At 27.6% G+C, this 21041-nt stretch overlaps 1 protein-coding gene across 1 annotated transcript in view; it reads right to left on the reverse strand.

Moving 5' to 3' along the window:
- The window catches only part of LOC105361177 (uncharacterized), a 56764-nt gene that overhangs the window by 2243 nt on the left and 33480 nt on the right, over positions 1-21041 (reverse strand). The window contains exons 3-15 of the mRNA XM_011498287.1: positions 9079-9250; positions 8533-8556; positions 8335-8450; positions 8001-8238; positions 6878-7486; positions 5811-6161; positions 5038-5591; positions 4480-4678; positions 3272-3979; positions 2469-2666; positions 1098-1722; positions 446-649; positions 1-117 (exon numbers count right to left, since the gene is read on the reverse strand). The exon at positions 1-117 is cut by the window's left edge and continues 8 nt beyond it. Of these exons, the coding sequence (XP_011496589.1) occupies positions 1-117; positions 446-649; positions 1098-1722; positions 2469-2666; positions 3272-3979; positions 4480-4678; positions 5038-5591; positions 5811-6161; positions 6878-7486; positions 8001-8238; positions 8335-8450; positions 8533-8556; positions 9079-9250 (4115 nt within the window). The remainder of the gene's footprint in view (positions 118-445; positions 650-1097; positions 1723-2468; positions 2667-3271; positions 3980-4479; positions 4679-5037; positions 5592-5810; positions 6162-6877; positions 7487-8000; positions 8239-8334; positions 8451-8532; positions 8557-9078; positions 9251-21041) is intronic.

The following is a 21041-nucleotide window of genomic DNA, read 5'->3' on the forward strand; positions in this document are numbered from 1 at the left end:
GCGGAAACGATCCACTTGTCGTTAATAATTGCCCCACCACACTGGTAGTCTCCTTCTTTGTAAAGTGCCACTTGCCAGGGCCAACTTCCGGATGACGAACTGCCACCACCGACGATCCTATAACGAATGCCAGATCGTTTCGTTAAATATTTTCAATTTTAATTAGTAAGCTAATTAACGACTAATGTTAACTAATATTTTTAAAAGTAAATACTTTCTCCCCTTCGGTTCTTTGTAGACGATATTATTTGAAAAATGATCACGCCATTATTATTGTTATATTCATCTACATAATATTGTAGCGTCACTAATAATTTTAATATAAATAATTGCTTAATTATAAAGCGAGGCTGCACAATACATGTTTATTAAAATAGTGCCTCGGCATATAATCTATATTATTCATATATAATATCTAACGGTATTCTCTAATAGTATAATATACCTCGCTTGGGATGGTACTTGAGTTCTAATTCCACATTCGAAATTTTTACATTTGACTTTGAGAACTTGGCCATTCGAGCATTTCGTTTTTTTAAAAGATAAATTCGTTTTGTCTGTCGATTTATCGTCGTTAAATGAAAAGCTGTAGTATACTTTATCCGACGATTGACTGTCCTCTTGCATTTTTTCTACTTTATCGATGTCTCTATAAAAGTTAGGAAAAATTTATAGTACAATTTATTCTCTCTCGACATGTCATATGATATATTTACTGGCTATGCGCTGGCATAATTGAGGATAATTTTGCTGCCAAAAGTTACTTACGCACGTGTGATGTAATATGTCGTTCGTGGCTAATAAAGTTTTCTAAATTTTCAAAGATACCATATATAAATTATCTTCTATTTCTACGTATTATTATTATTTTTTTTTTTTTTATCTGAAAGGATCTCGAAGATCACTTTCATTCTCAATAATTGTTTAATTAATTTGTAAAACGCGCTTGTACGTAGAGCCAAAGATTTTCCATAATTATTTGTAATATTATAACGATTATGATTAAAAGTGAAATAGGAGCGGTGTAAGTAAAGCATGTAAGCAACAAAATTATTATTAAAAATATCGGGCCATTAAAAATATTGAATTATATTTACTGGTAAGTTATTGCTTTGCAAACAGCCCTTCCAAGATCCTCGACGGACCAGGACAATTGCCTCTGTTGCAGTAGATTGTCGGTGTCGCCGAGGCATAATTTTCCCCACTTGCCGTTTTTCCTCACATTCAAATATCCTCTGTCGTTGTAATTATTAAGCTCCGGTCGGCTGCTAAACTTCATAAAGGACTCCTCGGCATTGAGATCGCTCTTAACGGAGCCGTTCGGTAACGTAAAGATATTCTTGACCTTGAACGAATTAATCTCCCTACCCAACGCTACGTCCGTCGGGCGTTCAGCCGCCTCTCTCACCGGGCCTTCTTCCTCATCAACAATATCATCGTCGCTCGTTGTACCCTCGTATTCGTCCATGTTTGTATCTTTGCGATCGATGCTCGTTATTAAGCCGCCCTTGAAAAGCTCTTGGCTGTTCTTTGTGAAAAATTCGTTATAAATTGGATGACTTCCCTCGGATTCGGGCCGATGCTCTTCCTCTTCGTCTATAAGGGCGGCGCATTTCTTCTCGTCCTCCCCGTGTGGACAGTCGCTTACGCCGTCGCAGACGCGGGATTGATCTACGCAAAATCTGCTGCTACCGCATACGAATTGACCGTCTCTGCACCACTCTATGTTGAAAAAAGTTGAAAAAGTCGCGCGTTAATTTGGTCGCTGATTATATACCTTGGCGTTTAATCGAATTTAAGGCATTGAGACGATATTCCGTTAACAAAACAGCATACGAACAAACAAACAAACAAACAAACAAACAAACAAACAAACAAATTGAAAGAAACAATGGAGAAACTTATTCCATTATATATTTTATTTATTCGTTTATTTATTTCTAGATTTATAGATAGTCGTAGTGGTAGTCGACATTACGGCAGTGAAGTTATAAATAATATCTTACATTTAGATAACGAGTGAGTAACGAATTTCAACGTGGCTTTTATATTATCAGATGCCCCTATGAAAATTCTTCATTTGATAATACAATTCAAATGAAACAAGTAAGTAAATTTAAGTAACTGTCATTCCAGCCATTAACATATCTTTTCCGTATCTACGTAGATTCATGCATTAATAATAAGATATGATTAAACGCAAGGGAATCTCTAGCTGAATTTTATCTCTTATTTATTCAAATACGACAGTTAATATATAGAAATAACAATAAATATATATATATATATATATATATATATATATATAACCGATAAATATAAGAAAATTAATTATTTATTTTGTGCGAAATGTCATGGGAATGTTATGGGGAGGAATGCTAGCTAGAGTGAATACAAAGCATCTGCATCTACTAATCTTTACTATGATTATAGTAATTATGATTTACTCCATTAAAATCAAACATTACCGCATTCGGATTCGTCGGAGTAATCCCAGCAGTCGACTGTGCCATCGCAGATTTTCTTGTGAAGTAATTGAGCTTTCAGAAAATTCGCACATGTACAGTTGGCTTCGTCTTCGGAATTGGCACATTCACTGAGCATATTACATCGACCACTAATTGGCAGACATTTTCCATCACTACACTGGAAACCATGGCGGCAAGCTGTAACCATCAAGAACATAATATACATAATAATATTATAGATTTTTATATTATTAAATCATTATAATGAAAATGTCAATAATACTTTTGCTTTTTTTTTTTTTTTTTTTTTTTTTTTTTTTTTTTTACAGGCACATAAATATTTATCTCGCCCTACCGAGCCATATCGAGTTTTTAAAAAATTTACTCGACAATTCAAACGAATGTATTAATTTATTGTTATTTTATCTTTTATTTTCCATCAGACTTACTATTCTTTGGGCTTTGAGATTTTGAACAATCAATTTTGAAAAATCTGCGAGTAATTTTGTAAAATTAAAATCGACATATTTTATTATTTGAAAATCGACGAGATCGATTAAGAGCAAAATTCGACTGGGATAGATACTTTAAACAAGGATAAACATCATAGATATGCGCACCAATTAATTCATAGATATAATTCATAGAAAATAAATATTCATGCTTATATTATAGAACGTGTATTTAAGAGCATTTAAGAGTCATTTTTTAAATATATTTTTACATATATATTTTGAGCGGAATGGCTCAAATTTTTTCGTAATTGCGAGTGTTTGCTAGTAATATGAAAAATATCAACTCACAAGATTGTCCAGTTTGATTTTCCGTAATCGATGAAATCGTCTTGTCTTTCCTCTCTTCGACTTTGTTAAGCATCTTTGTCATGACGGGCACACCGTCGCGACTTAAACCAAAGTTGAACATCGTTTCCGTTGTGGATAACGCGAACGTTTGATCATCTCTTGCCGTAATGTCGGCGATCTTCTTGAGCTCGTCAAGGTCCATGGGACTGATTAATTCGGGAATTGGAATAGAAGTCGTGGTCGACTCATTCCTCGGTTTTTTATTAGCCACTGCCTCGTTACCTGTTCTCACCTCGGCGAGCTTCCATAATCTATCCACTAGGAATTGATCCTTGTCCAGGGAAGTAGCGATCTTTCTGTCGGAATTTCCCGAATGATTGGTCATTCCGCTAGTTTCCGACGTAACATCCATATCGGAAATCTTTTGATTTTCCCCGTCCACTTTGCTATTGGATGAGACCTTGGTGCTTATGGATGTTACCACCTCGATGATTTGCTCGACCGCGCCGTGAAGGTGGCCATTCTTAATGTCTCGTCGCTCCAGTTGATCCGTGGAATCCTCCTCGATATTCGGCAAACCGAAAAGCCTCTCCAAAAGAACTCGATGCTCTATATTTTTCGAATTGTTAGTCACGTTCTTCGTCTCTATACTCTGCACTGGCTTATCCTTATAAGGCTTCGGACGTGGTCGTATGGGTCGTCTTATACCTGTTGGACATAAATGCTTTCTTAATACACTTTTCACATCGTTTATAAAAAGCAAACAAACAAAATATGGAGTGAGATTTCGATGAAAATAAATAAAAAATATTTATTGGATTTATTAGAATTATAATATTAAATTTTATACATATTATCGAATTCTTCTTGGACTCGCACTTTTAAGATTATACAATTATCCGAGAAACAATTTCTTATTTCTGATTATATTGTTTGATTGAGATTTATCGAAAATGAAAAAACAAATACCATAATTAAAATATGCAACGATAGCACCAATCATTTACTTTATTTTAAAGTTACATCATTTTATACAAAAATACAGTTATTGAAATGAATATTCCAATACGTCTATTAAAAGTATTTATTGCGACATATTTGTTATTAGTTGACATTAGTTGGCACATAAATATTAATAATGAAATATTTAATATAAATTTTACTGGCGAACGGCTTATAAAATTTATTTTTGGAAATTAAAGTATTACCTGTATTACTTTTAACAGGCGCTAAAGTAACCAAGTCTATGACTACGTTAGCTTTTAATGTGTCGTTGTAAAATTTTTTTGTAGTTTCCTGCGTCGTCATCAATTGACTAGAATTCTCACTTGTATAATTTCTCTTTTCTATGAAGCTACCGTTGGTATTTACAGTTGTTGGCTCAGATTCACGATTAATTGTATCAATCTGTGAACATATGTTGATTATAGTAATTAACTATCGTTAATTTACCTTTCAATTATCATATAAGCATTCTTTTTTAATTGAAAGTGACATATATTAATATTGAAAAGTGAAAAGCTGCATCATAGAAATTTTCTAGCGCTGTGTACAAATTTGTTTCTTAATCTCCAAAATATAAAATTATAACTTAAAGCTTTTTCTTTTTCTAATATAACGCGTTTAAGCATAGTATTAATATAGATGCCGTTAATTACGTAAACTAATTGTATTTATTTAATAAAAAAAAAAAAAAAAAAAAAAAAAAAAAAGATATACCAGTGCTTTTTTTGGGGTATTTTAAATAAAGTAACGTTGCGGCTTACATTCATAAAAGTTGAATTTTTCCATGGGTGAACAGTTGTAGCCATCTCGGGTAAAATAATTTTATCTGAATTATTAGGATGCGAGTGTAATATTTCTGCCATTGCCTCGGTCGTTGTCATCTTTAGCACCTTTTCCTCGTCAATTATTGTCTCAATAGACGAGGACATGGTATCCGATTCTCCATTGACATCCTTAACGAATGTTTCGATCTCCACTATTCTTTCAAGATTTGGTATTAGTCCTGAACTCGTTGAAATCGCTGGATTGTCAACTACATCGGGAGATTCATCAATAGTAATAGTTATTTCATCCTGCTTAGTGGGATTGATTTTATCCACGGGTATTGTGTGGCTAAAAGGTTTCAATGTTCCCGACGTTCGTACTAGATGAGGCTTTGAATCACCATTTAAATTCGGAGTATTATAGCTCGTGTAAATTGGTTGCTTCTGTTGATACTGGTGCTGACCAATATTTTGGCTAGAGGATTCGTAGTTGTCATCATCAGTTGCCTCCTCTGCCATAATGTCGGTATATCTATTTCGACTTTCTAAATCTAATAAGCAAAGAAAAAGTCTTTTTAATGTTATAATGCATTATGCTGTGCATAAAAATTTCAATATCGATATATTATCCTTGCTTATTAATGACATATTGTTTATAAATTATTGTTATGAAATTAAATATCAATTTATATAGGAATTATACTTTTAAGCTGAATCTTTCATTTTATCAATAATTTAATGTCATCAAATAAAATTGTAAAGTGCTTTACCGAAATCGGAATCAAGTACAGGTTCAGCTACGCCAACTCCCGTTAAAATTTTCTGAAAATCTGGAGTATTTGGAACAGCACTCGTCAAATTAAGTTCGCCATCGAATCGACTGATAGCCGAAATTGGCTCTGAGTTTGGAGAAATTTTAAGACGCAAATCGTAAGTGTCAGGTGGTAATTCACCGGATATTTCAATTTTCGGTTTGCCATTTTCTAGATTTCCTTCGAAAATATTAGGAATTTTATTCTTAAACTTGCCATTCACTCGAAAGTTTACCATTTCTTGAGGAACAATACGATCGTGTGGAAAGACACTGTCTTCGTTATCCATAGATGCTAGCATCGGTGGTTCTAGAATATTGATTAGAAATTTATGTTTATATAAAAAATTATTTTTCTACATCTAAATATAGAACATTTCTTTTGTAATACAGAATGAGACATTAACTACTAGAATGAAAAATTAAAAATAAGGACATATTTTCAGCCATAATCGTTACGATAATAATAATAATAATAATAATAATAATAATAATAATAATAATAATGATTATAGCTTCTATTACGTGATTGAATGAAAAAACCAAAAAACCAAAAAAACAAAAAAAAAAAAGATCGAGACTAGAATCATTGTTTTTAAACCGAATTTATATTAATTTTTCATTTTTTTTGTTTCAGTATAATAAACAATTATTTTAAGATAAATATATATTTTTTATTTATTTAATTATTGAGAATAATTTCGCTTGAATTCTGTCTTGTTCAATTCTAATGATAAAAATATAAAGAAAATTTATAATATAGGTAATAAAATTGCAAATTATTATATACTAGTATTAGTACAAGTAGGCGTATTGTTTTTAATTCTTATTGGAACAAAAAAAACCGATAATATATTTATACGTAATTATATTTACATAATATTGGCTAAGAGACTTAATATAATGATATGACTAAAAAAAAAAAAAAAAAAAACAACATTGTGAATTGTTTTTTAAATTAAATTTCAATAATTTGATAAAGTAAGATCTCAATTGAATTGTTAAAATTTCAAAAATTGCTTATACCTAGCTTGTCTAGAGTAATTTCGCTATTGGATGTCATTGTATTGGTTATTGTTGTCGCTGATGTAGACATTGTAATGACATTCGGGCCCACTTTCATTCCTGAATTTAAATATGGAGGTATTATAGGTCGCCAAGGTGAGGTCTCTAAATCAGGCTTACGGAAATCATTGAAATTGATCTCAGATGCATTTTTCTCAGCAGTGCTAACCGAGATTGTCGTATAATGCTTAACGTTACTTGTAACTTCAATGTCAGCATTACTCGACGATACGACACTACTGACTGTCGTCGATGCCATTATTTGTTTCACTTCCTTTTGTGGTTCGGCAATCGAGGTCGCTACAGTCTCATCAGTTTTTGAAACGCTTGATCCAGAAGTGTTTAATTTTATGGCTGTGTAAGTACCTTTTATAGTTGGGATATTGCTAAAATCTATTCCGGATTCGGGATCGTTGCTCTCGGCGAGTTCAGTTTTAGATTTCATTTTGGAATTTGTAATTAATGAAATGTTACGATTCGGTCTTAAGATGCCATTTTTTGTAATCATTGTGTTACGTTGTTGAGTCGATGAAACTGGCTTTTGACTGGAAACACCATCCTGATTTATTCCTGAAATAAGATTAGAAAAGTGCAAAGTCTATCACTATCCGCATCGCTATCTGTGATTGAATTTTTAAAATTCAAAATTCAACCACATAAGTATTATGCTTGAATTGATTAAAATTGACAGATTATTCAAAAAAAAAAAAAAAAAAAAAAAAAAAAAAAAAAAAAAATTATCGGAAAAAACTGAATAAACACAAATAAATGGTTAAATAAATGTTAATTAGATAAGTTTAATTTAAACGTGTTAGCACATCGTGAAAAATATTATCACGGAGTAATATTAATATACACACTAATATTATATAAAAGTTATTCATGCTATAATCATATTATCGTAATTATAATTACAAACGAAGTGACATGTATGTAAAATTATAAAAATAATGTATTCATATTTACAGACTGATTAGTTTATTTTCACTCGGCTTTGCCGTTTATATATATATATATATATATAAACTCATGTTGATAAGCTTTTTCATAATAATTTAGATATTATTATTAATGAAGTAATTACTTTTGACTGTGATACTGGTTAAGTCGAGTTCCATATCTTTAAATAAACTTGACAACGAATAGGTTTCTTTTGCTATAATATCTTCTATCGTATCTTCAACATTTGTTATAGATCTTGGAATCTTCCTTCGATCTAAATACAATCTGAAGAAAACCTTTAAGGTATTGTTTTCAAATTTGTCGATGATTGTCTGCTTATATGAAGCCCCTAATACGCTCCTCCTAAATAGCAATTCAAACTGCAAAATAAAATTTTTATAAAATTGAACAGTTATTTTTACAAAATCATCTTTGCTTTGGTAGAATATTTTAGCCTTTCAATGCTATATACTCACGATATTCCTATACTTTTGTTCTTTCTCACGAAACACCATGCTTGTGTTTAATTTTAACATTGGATTGTATTTCTCTCCTTTCGATACTCTAAAACTACCCATAAAACCAACGATCGCTATTGCAAATAAATAATAAATTAATGTGTATATAAAGACGTTGCTTCTAATATATTTATTAGAAAAATTCTGCGTTCTTACCGTTTTTGGAATCGGTTCGCAGAGCTGAAAATAGATAAATAGATCAATCATTGTGACTGTTATAAAGGAATGCCTGTGTAAATTTGGTTTTTTACATTATAATTTTTGAAAATTATATATTAAGTAATTTACGAGGTTAATATAATTATCAGCTCGAGTATAAAATTAATATTGAGTGAAAAATTTATTTCCGTATAGTATAATTTTATGAGTTATTACATTAACTTCATTAAATTCGTTTTTATTTAATATGGAAAGCGTATGGATATGAAAGATTTGCGATAAATTATTATACAAGGTTGGATATTTTTTCCATTTTTAACTTTTATTTCATAAGTTTTCTATTGACAGACGACCATTAGTACACTAATATTATTATCGTATATTATAATTCAATTTGCTTTAACAAAATTCAAGACTTTTTACTTTAATTAGAAGTTAAAACGAGTTTTTGTTACAAAAAGCGCAAGTTATGAATGACTCGTTGCTTTCATGTATTATAAAAATAGGTTTATTTTTGTTATTGTTTTTTGTTTTATAACTTACCACCCATCCATAACGCTAATCCAGCGATCGCAAGTACTGCGACTAATACAAGCATCGCTATTATAATTAACATAGCACTCCCGACCTTCCACGTGGAGTTGCCGCCATTTGCCTTGGATGCTTGCGGAGGTACTCGCGACCATGCTGATCTGGGTGGCAAGTAATAATCATTCTGGAAATGTAAACATTGATCGTTCGATTAGAGCACTGCCTTAATTGAATATAATTCTCATATTCTAAACTATTTTTTAAGCCAGTATTTTAGCCAGTTTGAACATCGATCAATTCTTACAATATAGCTGTAATGTAAATGACCATGAAAATTGTGCAATTATCATAAAATTCAATTGTTTCAGTCTATATTTCGTGTTAATATACGAGTAAATGGGAAAATGTTAATAAACGTTTGGAAGACGCATTTAGTGGCCGTAAGTAATACTGCCATCGACAATTTATCCGAATGATAGTTTTCTACAAAAATTAAAAATCAAATGTATGCAAATCGCGTATATCCAAATTGTTTGGCTATGGTGAGCAAATAATTGATGAGAATTTGCGAGCAACGGTATTCACGTAGAATATTAGGAGAATATTACGAGGAGCTGTACGTTTAATTTCTAATAGTACATTTACTTTAAACGCCCGTTGCCCATCCATTATCAATCTATTGCAAGTACGACTTAAGAGCCTAATAATTTGAAGAATATTTTTCAATTCTGTAAATAGGTTTGCCATTAGTACGAATGATTTTATTCACTTACACGAAAGTGCTGCATAGTCTAAAAATTGATAAAGTTAGTACTATAATGTTTGCTGATACTTTAAAAATATTCGTAGTGAACAATCTTAAACATAATTCTTCTATTTCACAAAATTACTTTTTTTTTACTATTTTAATCTTAAGCAATTTAATTCTCAACTAAATATATTAGAAAATTAATACATAATATTGTAATATAAGGAATTCAAACGCATGCCATTGTATAAAATGATATATTATGAAATTTAATGATGTTTAAATAGAATTTCATTTAAAGCAAGATGAAAAAATACATTAAGAAATGCAAAGTTTTTATTTAGTTTATTGAGGAATAATTACTAATGTGATTTTGCATTAAGATCATATTGTGTGTTTAAATTTCATCAAAAGAAATCTTCAAAATATATAAATCAATGGAAAAAAATCTGCACTAATTGTGAAAGCGTTAAGATTAATTTTTTTAATGCTAATATCGCATAATTAATTGAATAAATGTTGAATTGATAATACATAATTAATACACTTTTTTATTTTTACATTTTAAATTTCGTATTTCTTATATTGAATTTTGTTTAAATTAGATTAAGTAGGTTTTCACGTTCATTATCTTTTAATGTGTGCTTGTGCGCATACACATGCGTAAGCCAATGTAAATTGACATTCATTAACCAATAGAATATAAATAAAATCGATTAATTGTAATGAAAAACTTGGCTACTTTAATTATTTATTATTATATTTATTTACTAATCTTTCAGTGCATTCAATTTGCATTCATTCATTCATATATTCAATTGTATTTCTATTTGCAATTATCATTTAACTACTTAATTATTTCATAATACATAATGTATTAAAGGATATATATTTTGTTACTTTATTTTTACATTACGCACTTTAAATTACATTCTGATTACTCTTAATAGAATAAAATAAAACTTAATGGAAATAAAATAGCTTTTTAGTTGTTTATTAGTTGAAAATTATTATTAATATTTGCAATAGATAATTTTCAATATGGATTATCAATGTTATCATTTGAAAAGTACTATTTTAAATTATGAAATCCAGCTTATACGGGAAAATAATGAAATATTGGTATAGTTGTAAGTACTATCATTACATGTTACAATTGAATTAAAAATTTAAATGAATAATGTGAATTAGTTAAGATGATAATTAAAGGAATCGATAACTTTATTTTTTATTAGATTATGTAAAATATTGTCGAATTGTCTTTATATATAGTTACTTTCACAAGGTATTTAATTTTTAAAATATTTTCTTATATTGTATTTAGATATTTGCTTATAGAAACGTATGTTAAAAATATATTACTATGGTTATTATTGTATTTGCTCTAATTAAAATATAAATATATAAAATTGTTATGGAACTGTGAATTAAAATAAAATTTATTCACACATGTACGCACTATATACATATAATCATTTAGGAATCATATTTTTTGTAATTATTAAATATTAATCAATTTAATGTTTCGATATTTTTTAATAAAATAGAAAGGAATTTATTTACTTTCTATTTATTAGTGTTTATAGATGTATATAGTATGTTCATGAGTCTTAACTTTGATTGAAAGCATATAAATGGATGAATCGAAGTTGTCGAGCTCGGAGGAGACTCCCGAGCAGACATAATACAATTTACCTTGTCAATATAATATATACGCATCCGTTAAAATTAAAACGTTGCGGCAAAGCATACTTTTGTAAAAAACTTGTTCAACTACTTTTATAGACGGTGCGTGTCGAGAGCCGACAGCTATTACAGGGGCAATAATACTCATCTCATCTAATAAAATTGATACGTAGATAACAAAACAAAAGAAAAAAGCAAAAAAAAGCAAAAAAAAAGCAAAAAAAAAGCAAAAAAAAAGCAAAAAAAAAAAGCAAAAAAAATTGTTCTATAAACTTTTAAAAATATTATAAATATTATAAATATGAATAATATTCTTATATGTTACTGTAGTAAGTGAAATATATTATAATAAATAAAAGACTCTAATGAGTTTATATTTATATTTATATTATAGTCATTACTTGATTATTTATAATAAATTTTTGCATTTTTATCGGCATAACGACAATAATATCTTATATTAAAATTATTATCAAATGGACATAATTTGAAATGAGATCAATATTTTCATAAACAATGCCTAGACTAATGATATTTTGATTTTTTTCAACTAATTTGAAGTATGTATTTAGGAACGAATATTTAAATAATCATAAAGATTATCTTTAAAACACAATAACTAAAAAACTTCGACTAATTGTAGATTGTATATTTTTCATTTTTATAACTAAACTATTTACTAAAATAACTCGACTTTGATACAGTTAGTAAACGTGTTGATATCGAGAACAAAATATTTAAAAATAATTTTAATTTGTATTTACAGTTACTAGATAACGAGCCTCTTACACCGAATGTTTATTTTATACTTTTTCCGTAATAGAATGAGAATTAGAAATAATCTAAATTGAGACAAATAATAAAGTAAATTGACCTATCAAAGAAAATTTGTATTTTATATTATTAAATATGTTTTTTCTAATTATGATTTTCATTATAAATATAAAAAATTTCGAGAATATAGTATTTGTTACATCCATGTATTCTTATATATTATATGTAATTATTAATTTATTGATTATTTTACTGATTTTAATACAATTACGTGTAAAAGAAAAAATTCTTCATTTTGTAAAATTACTGTATTGCTTATTCTTTCTAAATTTATATAGCAAGTATAATGCATGAAAAATATATCTTTTCTATTAAAATAAGCAGAACAAAAATTAATTATTAATACGTAATTATTAATAATAAATGTAGTAGGAAATAAAGAAAAATATACTTCTGTAAAAATTAATTTCATTATTAAAAATAAGATGTAAGATATTCATTTTAAGAGCTTCGTATATGCCATATTGTACTGTAAAATGTAAAAATTAAATGACTTGTTAAAATTATTACTAAACATGTTAGAATAAGTATTTTGCTAAACACGGTCATTTTTTTTTTTTTTTTTTTTTTTTTTTTTTTTTTTTTTAATAGTAAACAAAATTTGCTAAATATATCTTTTTTCCTAAATAATTAAACAATCATAAAATAAAAATAGCTAAGTACGCAATATTACGCACAAGAAGCCAACTTTAACCATAGAAATGTCTAATTGCTGTGACCCGAATGACGCGCTTGTTCACACCGACATGTATTCCCCGATATCGCTTCACGTTTACATAATCATGAGGGTCATTATCTCAGTAGCCTCTAAATTTATCGGTTTCGTCGATACTTCTTGTGAATCATCGAAGGCCGTGTGCGTTTTACGCTATTACATGCCATTTTCATTTACGTGCTCTTTCCTTTTGTCAATTTCTAGGACGCTCAGGCTAGTTGTTCTAATCATGTATTTGTCGTACAAATTATGGTGATTTAGTTTTATTGAAAATTTAGACGGAGCGCATGCCCGGATTATTTTAAAGTAAGGCAAATTAGTCCACGAAATGTACGCTTTGACGTTACTGTACTATAATTTTTTTAATACCTAGCATATATTTTTATCGTTATAATTGGAATCAGCGATTAACGCTTTTGCCAGTAATTAATAAATAGGATTTCGATGATTTAATGTTTTGAAAATAATAATGAAATATGTGTCGAACGTTGATAATCAGATTATTAAATACGTCGTCTGGGGTCCTATTGTCTGAGATTTTAATAATCTTTTGCCAAAGGAAATATATATAGGCACAGGATTAGACAATAAATAAATATTTCATAAAGTTTAAAAATACGGCTGATTATTGATGTAATTGTTGAGCGACAATTACATATAGAGTTTACGTAATAAATCGTTTATTATGATCTGCACAATATTAGAAAGTTATAACCTTTATATCTTTAGATGGTGGATCAATTTCCTTAGTGGAGTTTATCCTCTATTTTCGATCTATTATCCTTAACCACAATGTTTCGTATCTAAAATGGAAGGAGATTAATAATCATCATATTAATCATATAATACTACAGTATAAAAAAAAAAAAAAAACACTAAAAATAATATATTCTTAGAATATATTTTTTAAATGATACTATATCATAATGTGTGTATATATTCTTGACATTCATACCTAATTAATTAACAAAAAAAAAAAAAAAAAAGAAGTATTTTATATTGATAGATACTGATTTATTTAACTTTTGAATAATTAGCTCTTATATGAAAGTAGGGATTTATATTTAAAACCAATAGACGTTAGAATGCTATTTGATATTTAGTTTAAGCTTACGTAATCTAAGTATATATACATTAACGGCAGAAATGCTGATTTACTTCAACTAAAATGATATTGTTATGCGTGGGCATTTAACGGAACGAATGTCTTAAACTAATAGATCAAGTCGTGATATCCCCGGATGCGGTCTCAGCAATGCGTGCAAAAGCAATGAAAGCCATCGGAGAAAAACCGGCGGATAGGAGAAGCTTGTTCAACACCTTGTGGCTTGGGAATCAAGAAAATTGAGAGACCGTCGACTCTGACGATCGAGACAAATTCATTCCTACTAACCCTTAAAAGAGCACTCGCGTTCCTCTTTTCAGGCTTCGTCAGCTTCCGCCGAGTTATTGCAACGATATCGCGACCGTGACCGAGGAATTCTAAAAGACCATTCGTTAACAACATTTTAACGTATTACAAATTTATACTATAAAATTATTCGCAATTACAAGCATGTACATTAAAAATTAAAATAGCATTGAAATAATTGATTGATTGATTGAATAATTACGATTTTTTTAAATACATTAAAAATAAAGAATTGCGTGCCCTTATAAAATTGTTATTTTTTTCAATTTATTTAAAATTGTAAATTTATTATCTTATAATAAAAATAATTAATCAATAATTATATTGCAATTTGAAATAAATTTTCACTATGCTACTTTGTAACTATATTGTATACTAATCTTAATGTAATAGATTAATTTTTTTTTTTTTTTTTTTTTTAATAACGTATTATGACATTCAATTCAATATTTAATGCATTTGAAATTATTAACATTAGTGTATGTGCATTAATGTTAATATCTGTGATCAGTTATGAATTTATAAATATATCGCAATTAAAATTAAATCCATTGACATATTTTAACATTTGAATTTAGTAGATTGCTTTATGCTTTTACAAATAAAAGATATATATTATACGATATAAATCAGAGATACAATAATGAAATAAACGAATAAGGCAGTTGTACTTTTAATTTTGTCTTTTTACAAACCATAAAGTATATAATAAAAAAGATAAAATTACTAAAACATATTTGAGACATATAAGACATTTCATAGTTATTGTATTACAAATCATTCGCGTAAAAATTATTATAGTATACATAATTATATTGGGAATGATCCAAGGATAAAAAATTCAATTTAAGAGCACGTGATAACGCATCATTGACAATTTTATTTATTATAATATATATTGCCATTGGTTTTAAAAGTAACGTAATTCACTTGTATTGTCATGCAAATAAAGTGACCCGATATAGGCTAACAAAATTTAAGACTTGAAACGAAACAATAAAAAATGATCGACATCTATGGTCGATCGTTAAATAGCGATCATGAATGTAATATGTTAGTTAAATTTAAAATTGTAATATTGCATATATAAATGATCCTTGAGCTCTCTCTCTCTCTCTCTCTCTCTCTCTCTCTCTCTCCCTCTCTATCAATCTATTTATATTCCTCTTTCTTTCAATTACTCAATTACAGACTTAATTATATGTTATTCGGATTTGATTTTTTTACATAAATATCATCTCATTAGATATATTTTAAAGTTTCTTATTGTTTTCCTTGTTTTATACGTTTGTATTTATTATACTTCTTGCTTATCTGTCTTTATATAAAGAGTTTCAGAGATTTAACAATGTATAAAAAAATAATATCGTTAGTTCGGTTAACGATGATTAATGACGCCATCTTTCCTATTAATGATGTAATTGTTAAATAATCTTACGTAATAAAGCGTTTAAATATATTTTTATATTTTCATTGTTAAATATAACAAACCATTAATGATATGTTTTCATTCAAATGTTAAATAAATTACTACGTATATTAATGAGAATTGTAAATTAATAATAATTTATAGAAAGAGTGAAGGGCCAAAGGGTTACACATATAAAAAAAAAAATAAAATAAAAATATTAATACTACCCATTTATAACATTGTATAGGAATTGAATGAAATTTATAAAAATAGATTGCTTTATACATACAATATACATATACATATATAAATTACATTAATTTATTAATTTTAGTTTACTGATTATTAAAAAGTTTATTATTAAACGAATTGTTAATAAGACAAAAGTTATAAGTCATAAGTAAAAAAAAAAAAAAAAAAAAAAAAAAAAAAAAAATAATTAGAAAATGTATAAATATAATATTAATTTTTCTTTAATTTACCGTATTATGTTTCTATATTGTAAATTTATTAAGACACAGTAAAAATACGAGCAACTATAAATTATAATCCCGAAACGAAAACAGTTTTCATTCGTGCGTTATAAAATAAATTTGATGCAAATTATGTTTATATAGTATTTTTATTATGTTTTATGATTGCTATAATTATTGTGATATTCATTCTTAAGTTCGAAGTCCTTAAACGGAACATAAATATAAAATTTTTAACTTCAATTAAAGAATACAAATGAAACATTACTAGAGAATCGTAATAATAATACGTTGAATATTACTTGTACTAAAAATTATCAATAGCATGAATATAATTATTCATTGGCTTATATTATAAGTTATGTAATCAATAATCTATAAAGAATAAATTTTTTCTAATTCCTTGAATTTACGAAAAAAATGCTTTCATACATACAATGTAATCAATTTGTTTCATAAATATAATTATTTTCAAGAAGTAACGCAAAATGTAAGTACCGTACGTCCACATTCAAATCGTACGTACTAAAAAGATTCTGTTTTTTATGATGATACATTGTTATGACGAAAGACAAATTTTAATCTTATAATCATTCTTCATAAAAGTTATATTTTTTATATTTTTACTTGTAAATTTTATGTGAATTTTCGTCATTATTTCGATTCTTTGCGAATCTGGTAAGATACATTAATCGATTAATTTGAATAATCAATTATTCTCAATCTCAATAAAATATTCAAATAAGTGAAAAAAGTGTTGAAAATAACAATTTAATGATTTATATCGTGGAAATAGAGAAAATGTGTCTTTAAAAAATTATAATTATTTTTATATAAGTAAAATTTAATATTGCATTCGCAGACATTTTAATTTTTCAATTTTTCCAATATATATTGTTATTGATGGTATATTTTGTATGTTCTCACAGTTATTTTTAAGTTTTAATGCCGATTAGGTAAAATCAAATAATAAATTAGTGAGAAAAATTTTTATCATTCAGAACGTAATTGTAAAATTATTGTAAATAAAATAATTATGGGATCCGAATCATAAAATCTAATTTTCTTATGATCTTATTAGTAACAAAATTATAAAAGCATTAACTTAACATATTCTACCTTACCTTTATTAAATAATTAATATTTTTTTCACTTAATTTCCTTGGTCAAGGGACTTATAATTCCCTAAAAATCGCATAATAATTTTATTCATGCCAAAACGTTTTTTGTCACGCAGACTTCATTTTTTATTGTAAGTACAATTTTATTTTTATCTTCACAGAACAACAATGTTTATAAGTAATTTTTATGAGAATTTAAAAGAAACGTTTAACAAATTTAACGAATTTCAGGATGACTGTAACTTTGCTATTATTCTATTTATTAAATATAAAATGATAATATACATCTCGCATAGTTGAAATATCATTTACTCTAAACATTTGTCTTATAATTATTTTAAATTTGATATAAAATTATTTCTTTATTTGTTAAATATTGTATGACAATTAATTAAAATTTTTTGTAATGTATACTAATTTATATTATAATAAACTTTATTTTTCATAAAATGCGCATACAAACATATATATATATATATATATATATATATATATATATATATATAATTTCAATTTGGAAATTGCCCTCCATAATTAAATTATTTCTTCTCCTATCATACGATGGAAATAAAAATTTGTGCGTAAATAAAGAAGTATGTCAGAAATTTTACACCATTGTTTTGTAAATGAAATTGTATGTAGACAGTTTTTTTTTGTTTATTTATTTTCATGAATTTATTTTATACAGAATTTTATACTATTATCATTAAAAACGTATGGTTGTTTTATAATTGGTGAAAGTTGATCGAAAAACATTTCTAAATGATTTATTAAAGGAAATTATACGATAAAGTTACATTGTTAGGTCGTTATATAAAAAATATTTATTGGGAGTTAAATCACGAACATAAAATAAAAGCACGGTAAAGGAAGATAAATTTGGCTTCAAATTTTTATAATGAGACTATTATAATAAAATATACTAAAAGCTGAGATAATATATTATCCCAGCAATATTGATGAGACTTCTATTTTCTCAATAGTTAAACGTCGTTTATATGCTCTATGAGTTATTATCGATTGTTGTTACGATGTAATTTAATTGTCTGTAAATTTTCCGTAAAATTCTATATCATTATAAAATATGAATATTACGTGGTGAATGAAATAAAGAGAAAAAGTTGAGTCGTATAATCCAATTACATCTAATCTATAAATAATCAAGAATAGTAGTTAATTTTTGAACGACCAAACGATCTGAATTTTAAAGGCTGGACTGAGGTTCCTGTTAGGTTCTAGTGAGGTTCCTGTGAGATTCCTGTGAGGTTCTAGTGTTATATTCGGTTGAGATCAGTCCTGAAGCGAAACCTCTGGAAATGTTGATAGATGTGGCCAAGCGTAGGAGAGGAGGCAAAGGTACGCACACTTCCGACGAGCAAGTCCGTGCTCTATGTGCACTTAAATGGCAATGTCGAGCAAATCTAACTATGCAGATCACGAAGCGTGGTAACAGCTAGATGATATGATTGCTGAAACGGACGGTGACGGCGAGTGAATGAGATTAGGTCGCACGTTGGGCTTTCTCGATAAGTTCGCAGCGGTCAAAAGTCTTTAGAACGAGCAAAAAAGCAGTCCATTTTGTTTTTAATGAAATTTATCCAAGTAATTTTATTTTAATAGTCCAAAGCAATTTTATCGTTAATCTTCTTATTACGTTAATTCGTCCTGCACCAGATGAAAAAAAAAAAAAAAAAACAGAGCTTAAAAATGGAGTAATCGTAATAATATACAAAAAAGATAAGATAATATAAGATAATAATATGAGAAGGCTTGTTATATTGGAATCCATTCGAACGATGAGTATAGTTGCTATAACTTGTATTATTAAATTAATATTATTTATACTTAAGGAAATAGTAAAATAAATATTAAAACTGCATGTGAAAATAATTAAAAATAGTATAAGGTTATTCTCATTTCTATTATAAAGTATTAATATTTGTAAGTAAATTCAGCAAGCACTTATGAACATTTTGAAAATAGAGATTGAATAAAATTTGATAAAGTATAAGAATATTAAGAATGAAAAAGCCGAAAAATGTTATTAAACAAACATGAAAAAAGATTTTGAACCGATAAATTAAAAATTTTCTAACTAAAAAATATTTACTTACACATGTGTATATATATATATATATATATATATATATATATATATATATATATATATATACACGTATCTGATTTCAATTAAAAATTCAATTTAAATTAAAAAAAATACACACACACACACACACATGCGCGCGCGCGCGCGCATATATATATATATATATATATATATATATATATATTCATATATTATACAATAATATTCTATAAAGCATATATTTATAATTATTATTTATTTATAAAAGTTGATACATTTTTCTAAGAGCTATCCGTTTATTCTTTTAAATGGCTAATTTTCAATCTTTCGTACTGATAATTAAAGTCAGCACGTGAAGAATACTCGATCGTAAATTTTCATATATAGTATATGTTATATATATTAAATATCGTAAACATATAAGATTCTCTTTAAATAAAACCATCTACGAAGTCAAAGAGGACTTTAAAAATGAAACAAATATTCTTCTCGGAATGGTATGGGAATCCGGTATACCCAGTCGTTCACTAATAAGTCGCTCTTCGTTTCTTCGTTAAATTGAAACGAACTGACTGACTCATCTGACTGGTTTATTTATCGATAATAGGCAATTGAAAGAAAAGAAAAATGTAAACAGATAATGGAGGTGTTGTTAAAAAGAAGAAATAGATCACTTCTACAAGTTCTACCTTTAAAAGCCGAACTCACTTTATAATCCAAAGTGAATGTCATTAAGAATATGACATTGATTGCCATCGGGTAAGACAACAAAATTAATTCCAGTTTGTAAAAATAAAGATTTTTAAGAGGAACGGTATGTTTCATAGCGGCTTTAGATATATAGTTTATAATTAAAATATCATTCGGTTATTGTCAGCATAAAAAATTAATACTCCTAGTTTGTATATGAGCTATTAGTTAGTGACACTAGCAGTTTCTAAGTGTAACTAATAAAATAGAAAAAAAAAAAAATCAAATACAATTCTCACAATAAATAATACGCATTACTATTAAGTACAATTTTTATATGATAAAATTGATAAAATTCAATGATAGCTAAAGTATTTTTCTGCTCTCTTTCGTGTGTCTAATCGAAAATTGTATTAACATTTGAATTTACTTTAATTACTAATCTCAAAACATTTTAAGCGGTAAAGGCATTTTAGCTTTGTTTTAATATCGATCGTTATTTTGTTTCGTGATTGGCCGTTGCGACAAAAATATATTTATTTATATACGAATAGCAATAATACGGTTATGCCTGGTATACCTGAAGCTCGGCTATATAATGACGCTATGTATCTTTTCTAAAATGACGTTAAATGTTGTGCATTGATTTTATTGATATTTTACGCAATAATGATGGTAAGCAGCAGTTTATTTGCGATTCGCTGAGAATGAAGGATTGAGAAAGTAACCCTTAACGGAGTCGGCGCGCCGTAATCTCGCCGTGCGAGGAATAGCGAACTGAGAATGAGAAAAGCAAAGAA

This window comes from Ceratosolen solmsi, unplaced genomic scaffold (genome assembly GCF_000503995.2).
Source record: "Ceratosolen solmsi marchali unplaced genomic scaffold, CerSol_1.0 scaffold14, whole genome shotgun sequence".
Lineage (NCBI taxonomy): Eukaryota > Metazoa > Arthropoda > Insecta > Hymenoptera > Agaonidae > Ceratosolen > Ceratosolen solmsi.